At 42.6% G+C, this 10,322-nt stretch overlaps 1 protein-coding gene across 1 annotated transcript; it reads left to right on the top strand.

Moving 5' to 3' along the window:
• Positions 1-911: 911 nt before the first annotated feature.
• arf6a (ADP-ribosylation factor 6a) lies at positions 912-3,743 on the top strand. The gene is made up of 2 exons (XM_026142719.2): positions 912-1,058; positions 1,194-3,743. Exon 2 carries the CDS (start codon positions 1,883-1,885, stop codon positions 2,408-2,410), a length of 528 nt encoding a protein of 175 aa, XP_025998504.1. The 5' UTR covers positions 912-1,058; positions 1,194-1,882; the 3' UTR covers positions 2,411-3,743.
• The last annotated feature ends 6,579 nt before the right edge of the window (positions 3,744-10,322 follow it).

The raw sequence follows: 10,322 nt of genomic DNA, 5'->3' as shown, positions 1-10,322 counted from the left end.
GTTGGGACGGTTATTCTCATAGCCTTATTTTTGAATAAGGCTTATGAGTGCATGACTGTTTTATGATATTAGAATCACCTCTCATAATTTATTATGGCAATAAACACGAGTTCACTTATATTTATACTGACCGTGTCTTTCTTTAGGCAGCCTAAATTAATAAGCTGGTGTCAGGTAATGCTTTCACCAATGAAATACTGTAGTTCCTCCCGCCCTATTCACTCACATTCTCCACGTCACAGACTAATAATACAGGAACTGTTTGAATGGATGATAAGACATGCCAGAAAGACCCGAAAGTAAACCGTCTCCTGAGACCACCGGGCCAACTAAATCATGGCATGTGTTTCATGTGTGCGGTCTTGTGTGTTTTCATTGCGGTACGTTAAACCAGAGGCGATTACATCCATAATGAACGCCCAAATGGCGTCAGCAATAGTGCCTAATGGACCGGTCTGCAGTTCTTTTTTTCTGGGCGCGCATGCGAAATGGCGTGCAGTGCGTTTAGGGGCAGTCGCGTTTTTTAATATCTAAATGAAGGGTGTGTTTTCCCAACGTCCACGGTAGTTTCTACGGAGCGTGGATTTTGAAACAATTACAACGTCAGTGCATAACTTTATTAAATCAATAATCTGGTGCAGATTTAAACGATTGTTTATTTCGTTGAACGATTTGATTTTGGGCTGTCTAATAAATCGAATTAAAGATTATTTGAGTGTTAATTACCTAATTTACTAATTCTCTAGCTGTTATGTTTAAGGAGGAATACGGACATGAAGATTGATTTGTAGAGAGTTTCTGTGCACCATCCTTCTAGTCTTTTGTTTTCAATGTAGCCAAATTTCTGAGCTCCGAGGTAGCCCCTGAATGTATCAGTAGTGTGTGTGAGCGGTATAGAGGAAGTGGCGGCTGATCTGGGTCCGCACCTTTTCCGGTAACACAGCACCGCCACCGCTGTGACTGAACGGCTGGAGAGAGAGAGAGAGGGAGGAAGAGAGACAGAGAGCGGCAAGAGCGGGGAGAAACGGTCCGGGGACAGGGGGATGATTGCCGCAGACGTAAGTATTTACCGCGGTCTTCGTTTTATCTGTACCGTGTTGCTTTTCTGTGTGTGAAAAGAGTATTTTTTTCGGATCCAAAGTTGTCCTCTGTACTAACACCCCTCCCTTCTCTGGACCGCTCCTGTGTCACAGGGGGAAGAGAAGAAAGTCGGATGAATCAATGACCTTTTGAGCGCTCTTCCTCTGGATGTCCCGGCGCAGAAACGGACCGGAGAGGTTTAATTTAGGCTTTTTAACAAGAAAATTACCGAGCTTTGAAAATTCACCGACTGGAATTAGCTAAGGCCAATTGTGGATACCCGGCAGCCAAGGAGGAAGTGGGAACCCCCGGGCTTGAACTGGGCCTGATTTTTGTATAGTCCGCTTCTGGTGAGAAGGCACTACTTTGTGTCAGTTTCCAGCTCCGCTGAGAGCAACAGGATTTCGAACGGAAAAAAAACTTGAAATGTGGCTTTTGACGGAAGTCAGTGCTCATAGGCGACTTTGAAACATATCGGGCTTTTTTCTTCTTCTTACTTCGGAATCCATTGGATCATGAAAACAGACCCCCACTCAAGTCTGTGAGGGCTCCATACACACTGCTTCTACTGAATGCTCAGGTCAGATCACCACAGACCAGCTAACTGTACTGTACAAACTTGCAAGCCACCACCTTTTGAACATTGACACTTGTGTCAGCCCACCGCTGCCATCACGTGGAGGACTTTCAGTAGCAACACAGTGAAACTGTAACTTCTCAGTGATATATCTCCCCCTATTTTCTTCTCATTGGAGAAGCTTCATTATATCTTCTAAAGAAGTATTTATGAACAGAAAACAAGATGGGGAAAATGCTTTCAAAGATCTTTGGCAACAAGGAGATGAGAATATTGATGCTTGGACTTGATGCTGCTGGGAAAACTACCATCCTGTACAAGCTGAAGCTGGGACAGTCAGTCACCACCATCCCCACTGTTGGTTTCAATGTGGAGACTGTCACCTATAAGAATGTGAAGTTCAATGTGTGGGACGTGGGGGGACAAGATAAGATCAGGCCGCTCTGGAGACATTACTACACGGGCACCCAGGGGCTCATTTTTGTGGTGGACTGTGCCGACAGGGATAGGATCGACGAGGCGAGGCAGGAGCTCCACCGCATCATCAACGACCGGGAGATGCGGGACGCCATCATCCTCATCTTCGCCAACAAGCAGGACCTCCCAGATGCCATGAAACCACACGAGATCCAGGAGAAGCTGGGCCTGACGCGGATCAGAGATAGGAATTGGTACGTTCAGCCTTCGTGTGCGACGACAGGGGACGGACTCTACGAGGGCCTGACCTGGCTTACCTCAAATTATAAGTCTTAATGTTTCCCTCCCTCCCTCCTCCTTTCTCACCAGCCTGGACACTTGGAGGCAAAAGAAGTAGCTGAGAATGAAAAATAATAAGTAAAAAGAAAAAAAGATGCAATCTGAAGCAATTAATACCACGACCCCTCTGCTGAGTGTGTATCAAAGAGGGTAGCATTTACTTCTAGTTTTCTTTCTTTCTCTTTTTTTGGATAATGTTGACATCACTATAATCACAGATTTCATTTAAGCAAAAAACCAACATATTTCTTGGCTTTTTTTTTTCTTTGTAGCTTGCTTTGGTTCACACTCTGTATAACCAGCACTGTTTAAATATACAGTACGCTTTCTTTTACAGCAAATTCTTTATTTTTTTAACTCCCTGTTTTTTGTTTTTTTGTGTAATTTTTTTTTTCAGGGGACTATGGGGGACACGTTTATATTTCCACCCCATGCTTAACCCTCATTCAGTATTCTCAGTCATCACCCAGCTACATATCCAAAGGATGGGGAAAGTCCAAAAAGACAAAAAACAAATGAAAAAAAAAAAAGCCCATTGCCTAGCACAACCGCATATCACCTTCACTGGTCGAAGTTGCCGCTGTAATTTGTTAGAATGCGTGTTTATGAATATGTTAGGACCTTCCTTTTGTATTCGATTGTACTGGGATGAATGAGGACGTGTTAGTTATTTCATGTGCAGTGATTCCATCCATAATGTCTACTGTGGCGGTTTGTTCGAAAGACACTATGTGGACGCTTGATATTCTGACACACACACGTACACACTGTGATATGGATATATCTATACATTTTGTTGTTTCAGGGTTTGAATCTGTTACAACCAGTCTTATCGTTTCCTCTCGAGCTTCCATTACTGTTGAGTGTTTGTAGTTTCGGCTGCCTTAAGAGGGACCTGAGTTACAGGTGTCCCCACACCCCCCTCCCCAAAATCAAGACAGCAGAAGGTATTCTTAGTCGCTGAGTTTGCACTGCAGGACAGAGCGAGGGAGGGAGGGAGAGGGGTTGGTTAGCAACAAGGTGGCTGTGCACATTTTTACTCTCTGTGACTGACTTTTGGACCCCAGCAAATGTTAACCAAATACCCAACCCTCCCCATTCACCACCACCACCTCCTCCACCTCCAATGCAGGTGCTCCAGTGACTTCAACCCCCTTCTCTTTTCTTTAATTATTATTATTTTTAAAATCATCAGCCTGTATGGTCCTGCAAACACCAAACCGGCTATTCTGTTAACGCTTTATAGATGCCGCTGTTTTATTTCTTCTCTTTTTCTTTTTTTTTCTTTTGCTATTGCTGATAAAATAATAAAAAAAATTATATATCCAGATCAGTACGGAAGTGATGCCTTTTCAATGAGCAGCTGCTACCGTAGCAAAAGTCATATTTCACAAAAAGTTCCCAAAAGAGGAAACGAGAGCTTCAGGGCGTTATAATGACTGAAAGAAACTCGAACGAACACGAAGTGAAGTGAGCCTCAGCCTGTTTCCTTTCTGCTGTTGAGTGTGTGTGTGTGTGTGTGTCTGAGTCATTTGCTGTGAATAAATGATGAGATCTCTAGTTTCAGAGAAGTGATTGTCAGGTAAACTACTTTGCCTCAAGTCTTAAAGTTTCACTCTGGTCATCAGAGTGCCGGATTCTTAAAGAAAGCAAGTTTTGCTAATCTGTAAGCCATGGTAGGTTAAAAGCCAGAGGGAACAGGACCGTAATTCACTGTCTTGGTAATGGTGAGTAATACTGAGCCTGAATCATAACTTTAATGAGGAAATTACACATTTTTCTGCTGAAGATTCTGCCTAAAATACAAGTACAATGAATTTATTCTCTTTTGAGTAATTGGGCAGTGCCTTTCTTTGCCTTTGCGCAACATCTGAGGTTAGTCAGCATCACAAAAGATCTTTACCGCCCTGGCATTTTGCCCTGAGTAAGCGAGCTGCCCCGAAGCACACATTTGAGATCAGGCCACCGTTTCAAAGCCATGCTTTCACCTCCGCGCCGCGCAGAGCAGCACAGACCTTCGTGTGTGTTTCCACTGCATAACAAAAGTAGGGACATGGCTGCGTTTGGAAGGTCAGGTTCCTCTCTCTGTACCAAAAAGAGGAGGGTGTGAATTGCGGGGAGTGACATCACTGTGTAGTCAGGAAATGCTTTGAAGGAAGAAGATAGTTGTCATGGAAATTGGTGGTTGAGGAGTGAATGCCTGAATGAAAACAGGTTGAACTACATCAACAGACAGGTGAAGTCCTGGCGCTTTTGACACTTTCTAAACTTAAGGAGGAAAGAGCTTCCTTAAAAGCTGACATAGCTGAAGGTATGACAGTGTCCCCAGCTATGTTAATGTAAAAATATTCAGAGGAGTCAGTCCAGGAATTCCTGCGCAGGAATTCTTGCTGTTTATCTCTGCATTTGCTCCGTTTGCTCGCGAGCTGTTTGCTCTGTGAGTGTGTGTCGGTTTGAAGTTTGACCTGTTGCTGTGTGGAAAGCACACATGTGACGAAGGACACTGAGATAGACACACAAATGAGACGGGCTATCTCTCCTGAAACCGCCGCTGTGCTCTGGATTTTTCTCTCGTACTGAAACCACTTTAACAGAACGTCCGAGGGGCCGTGCCCCGGCACTCTCAGGCGTGATCTTGTTTGCTTATGACTTTCCATTCATGACTCTCATTGTGGATGCAATCAAAGTGAAACCCACAGAATGCCTTTCTCAAGAGGGTTCAATGAGAGGAAATGTGGCAAGGGAGAGCATTTTGAAACCGTTCCTGATGTTACATCAGCGCCGAGCCAGTTCATTGTGCTGCACATGTCGTTGGCCTTTTGTACAGCTGTCACTGCGTTCGGCAGCAGATGCACTGCACATATTGGCTGGTGTCAAATGCTGTCAGGCTCACCTGTGGCCCTCACTTAAAGGGCAGGATTTAAGACTGTTATTTTAATAGATTATATAATTTCATGTTTTTATTAGGAAATACCTGTGTCAGTGAGAACAGCTGCACTCACACAGCCTTCCTACACTCAACCCTGTTTCATTTTTATATGCATTCAGTATTTTTTTATTTTTTTTTTCATCTGAAGCACTGCCATTGTATGTCTCAGGGTGGGGGTTGACTTAGACCATTGTACGCCTGAGAAGGGGGTGGTTTCAAACAATACTTTAAAACCGAGCTCATTGGCAGTTCCTCCGTCCTCGTTTTGTTTATTCAGGCGTTCCTCTTTGATTTCAGTCTGTCTTCAGTTCTTCATTCAGCAGGGCAGGAAACCATTCTCGTGCACGTGTCATCAATAACAGGTCTGTAGCTCGTGAACTTGCACAATCAACGAAGCGTCTCGCGCTTTCTAAGAAGCATTCACCTGCTTGTTCAGCGCTGATTCGGCATTCTGTGTTTTACGTGCCGCTGTAATCTCTGCTCTGCTTGCTAACTGCAGCACCGGCTGGGGTTATGTTTAAGTTAACTTCATGTGACACACACACACTCAGCGGCTACGCAAGCCGACACGTTGCCTCTCACACCTCAGGCACTTGCTGTCTGAATCTTCCCACAGCCGTTTCCACAGAGTGTGCTCACTTTGCTGAAAGAGTCAGAGGCCAAGTAAAGAACTCCACCGTTTTCTCCTCATGTTCATACAAATATGTTTAGGTGGTGCTTTGCTGGTGTGGGAATAGATTTGAAAGTAGGGTGTAAAGGAAGTAATTATACTTTAATGTATGTAAACAAAACAAATAAAAATCAGGTTTTACATTAAAAAACAATATGATGCATCTTTTCAATTCACTGCTGCAACAGTCCTACCCTTTGAGGCTTGAGCTTTCAGCCTTAAGCTTCCCTCTTAAACAAGGACATTATATTCAGTCATGTCCCCATGTCTCTTCGACTTTACCACCCAGTGATTGTTAGCGTGTCAGGGATAAGTATCAAGCTCGGATACTTGTCTTCTTTGTCTTCTGATTGAATCCTTACCTGCACTTCTATTTAGCAGAACACTCCTGACACACCAAGCTGCATCAGCCAGAGATCCAGCTCAGAAGGTTACAGCGTCTTGGTTGTCATGGGGCCTGTTTCAATAGCCCCGTTAAAGCAGCATGCAGAGTGACATTCAGCTTCCAGGCAGTTGTAAGCTCTTCAGAGTCTGTTGCACATTGCATTTCCCTCCTCCTTGGACAATGTGCTAATAATTATAGGGAGCCCAGGGCCTGTGTTTGCATTTGGCAAAGAAGCTTTGCAGTGGGAGGGATGTGAGCTGCTACAAACCCCACGCTGCAGCAAAGATTCAGGCTCAAATATGTAATTAATGGAGGCTTTTTTTTTTTCTAACTGAAGCCTGTAAACGAGAGAAAAATTATTGTTTTTTACAAATTTTACTTTTAATTACTTAATGAAATTATTTTAATTACTTTAATTTAATTTTACTACTATTTTTTACTAAAACTATGAAATGCCAAAGCCTAACTAACCAACTCTGAGGTCTTTTTTTAAAAATAAATTTAAGAAAAAAACTGTCACTGTTGGAATTGTGCTCAAAGTCTTTTCTACGTCAGTGAAAATCTGATAACTAAACGATTAGCACAAAGAGAATTATGACCTCTTGTCTTTTGTCAGCAGAAGAAACTTTATCAAATACATAACAGGAAGCGAGACGATTTTCTAATTACAGAGAGAGAGAGAGAACAAACGTTTCCTTTATAGATTAAGACAGACAAACTGATGGGTAAAAGCAATGTTGCGCTTTCGTTTGTGACAGGAACTGACATATGCTGCAACCTTCCTGTGTGACACATGGCACACCACAGCAGCATATGGACAAATTCAGATAACCAAAAGAAGATTAGCAGAATAGTGTGGAGACAATAACAATAGCAGAGTCAAATTATTGTTATTATGGACTAAATGATGTGTCTGCTAAACAGCACTGTAATTACCTTGACTGTCTTGCTGCTGTGTTTTCTATTGTGAAACCCTGATTGTTTTGAATATGGGTTTGGACACTGAAACGTAACCAACATATGTTAGTTTCCCTCTGACTCAAATCTCCCCTGCTTTTTTTTTGCTAAAACAGTCAACAAGTGTTACTATGCCTTCACACGTCCTCTAAAAACTGTGCTAATAAAACATAATAATCATAGGTTACAGGCTGCCATTTACACTGTCGCACTCTGAAGGGGGAGACAATTAAGCTAAATGTCCCCCTCTCTCTCTCTGGGGACTGTTGTCAACCTCCCACTTACACAAACACAGAAGCAGAGTCACCAATACAATGTTCATCCCTAAATAACACACAGCACTAAATCCCAAAATAAACTCACCACACACAGCCTCCCCACTGGCTCTTACTAATGTCCAATTTGGCGAGCCACCTTCTTTTATGTAGGACACAGAGCATATAGCTTCACACACCAGCAGCTGTGTGTTTAGTCTGTGTACTCGGGTCATGTACATTAGGGCTGCCACAAACGATTATTTTGATAGTCGACTAGTCACCGATTATTTTTGCGATTAGTCGACTAATCAGATCATCATCCATTAGACGTAAAACTACAGCTTATTGCACCAGCAGCATCTGCTCTTATATAACTATCATTAGCTTACAGCTTTAAGTGTTTAAGGTCTGTGCTAACTAAAAATAAAGACAAGATGATAGTTTATTAAATTTTAATGAAATTTGCAGATTGTTTCGGTGAAGTTTAATAAACTCCTTGCTATCTAAAATATAACAGGACACTGGAGTATATTCTGGAGCATCTCACACTTCTGATAATCAGCTGTCTGCTTGAAGTTTATTCAGCTGTGTAAAAACTATAACTTTAATCTCAGACAAACTGATTTACTCAGGAACAAATAAAATACTAAAAAAAAAAAGCCAAACAATAACATTTTAAGTTATCTAAGTGACTCATATATATTTAACCTGAGTAGCGAAAGACGGCGGTGGGTTTGAAAACGATTTGCGGGGAGTCCGGTGTTCTCAGGGCGCTAGTGAGCCTAGCCCCCGGCTCGCTAACGAGCTAGTGGGTAACAGATGTCTCCGAAAACGTCGGAGCGGTTTTGAAAATATGTGGTGTCCTGATAAACTGAGCAGATATTTGAGGTTTACACAGCTACATTCTCGCCTGAAAATATGTTAAACGTTTATTTTGTGACCCAGAAAGAATAATAAGAGTAACATTAAAACTAACTAGCTGCCGCCATTGTTGGAAACTGCGCTGGGCCGCGCTATGAATTCTGGGACACAGCTGCTTCTTCTTCTTCTTCTTCGGGGTTTAACGGTAGCTGACATCCTTGTACATGCAATGCTGCCATCTTCTGTTTCAGTCCGTTATTACACTCTTAAATCCTGCCACTTATTCCTGCGTCTTTTGTGATCGTACAAAGTTTCAAACGACGCCTCGACTATTAAATCAGTCGTCGACGATTTTGATAGTCGACGTAATCGTGACTAGTCGACAAATCGTGGCAGCCCTAATGTACATGTATGGCAGGTTGCTGAGAGGTGTTGGTGAGACGCTGTGCGAAAGGCTGCTGTCTCAGCTCACCTGTCAGTGTTTAAGCTGGAGCACAAGTGCATTGTCATAGATCCTTGACACACTGAGTGTGCACACTGATCAGCCACGACATTAAAACCGCTTACAGGTAAGTGAGCGCCATTGATCACTGTCAGATGGGTATGACCATGCATCTAAACAAGGTGGTGGCCAAAGCGCACCCCACATAGCAATATCACTGCAAATGGTAAATGGACTGATTCTTATATAGCACTTTTTTTTACTCTAACTGAGCACTGAAAGCGCTTTACACAGGTTTAGATATACCTTCTTGCATCTAAACCTTCTAGATCAACCATGCATGCAATGTGCACACTAGGCCATGACGTACAACCTGCAAAGAACTGTTGCAAATGTCCTACAGACAGGCAACACAAGGTAACTCCAAAGGTTTAGGTCCGACACTGGCAGGTGAGCTTCCATTTGTGTCAAAATTCCTGTTCACATGCCCGCTGTGTCTGTTGGCACAACACGTGACCAGATGTTATCTCTGCTTTTTTAGTCAAATGAAACATCTGGACCACATACTCAAATGAGAGGAAGTGCAACAAGACAATCGCGGTGAAGTTGGAAGGACACATCAGGTGTCGGATTAGCACCTGATACAGTTGGTTTCCCAAAATAGTTTTGTTGCAACTGAAGTACAATTCAGAGTTAAAAAGAGCTATGCAAATATTTTACTGTCGACGGTTTAGACACAAATTGAACCAGAAACAACAGATCGGTGAGGGACACGGGGTCTCACGCAATATTAGGCAGTGGTTTGATTGTTGTGGCTGACTGTGCAATTTGCATGTGTACAACTGCTCTGTTCACTTAGGTTAACCTTATGGTTTTTCTCGAAAATGTTGCATTTATTTAATCCCTTTTGCACGTTGGGATTTAATACAGTTCTCAGACTAAAATGCTGAAGTGCAGATTGCCTAACCCACTGATTTCAAAGGTTAATCCTGTCACATGCACAGCAGGTTTATTTGGTCCATCTATGATTTGTTTCTGTGAGATCTTCAGTGACTTCCTTATCTCTTGTTAATCACATGATCCTATATAATCTTTCTTTGTCTTGCTTTGAACCAGCTGGCCTAAAAAAAAAGCATTTGTAAACAAACTGTACGACTATATAACAGCTTGTTAAAGCTATTTCATACACAGTATATCACACTTTATAATTACGTTAGTTTTTAGTATTTTGCAACAAACCTGCTTGTGTGTGCAATTAGTCCAGCTCCGGGGGGGGGACAAAATCACCAGCCCTGCCTGGTGTGTATTTGTCCTGTCATACAGAATAAGAATATGCTGAGCCATCTGCAATATCGTGTCAGCCCTGTGCTGAAGATGGCCTCCTCATCAAGTAAAGGGAGTGCAGTCT

The sequence above is a fragment of the Astatotilapia calliptera genome, chromosome 15 (genome assembly GCF_964374335.1).
Source record: "Astatotilapia calliptera chromosome 15, fAstCal68.1, whole genome shotgun sequence".
In the NCBI taxonomy this organism is placed as follows: Eukaryota; Metazoa; Chordata; class Actinopteri; order Cichliformes; family Cichlidae; genus Astatotilapia; species Astatotilapia calliptera.
The sequence above is the reverse complement of the archived record's forward strand: the minus strand, read 5'-3'. Positions and strand labels throughout refer to the sequence as shown.

Coding starts and splice junctions, on each gene's coding strand:
- arf6a (XM_026142719.2), top strand. CDS start 1,883: ATGGGGAAAATGCTTTCAAAGATCTTTGGCAACAAGGAGATGAGAATA.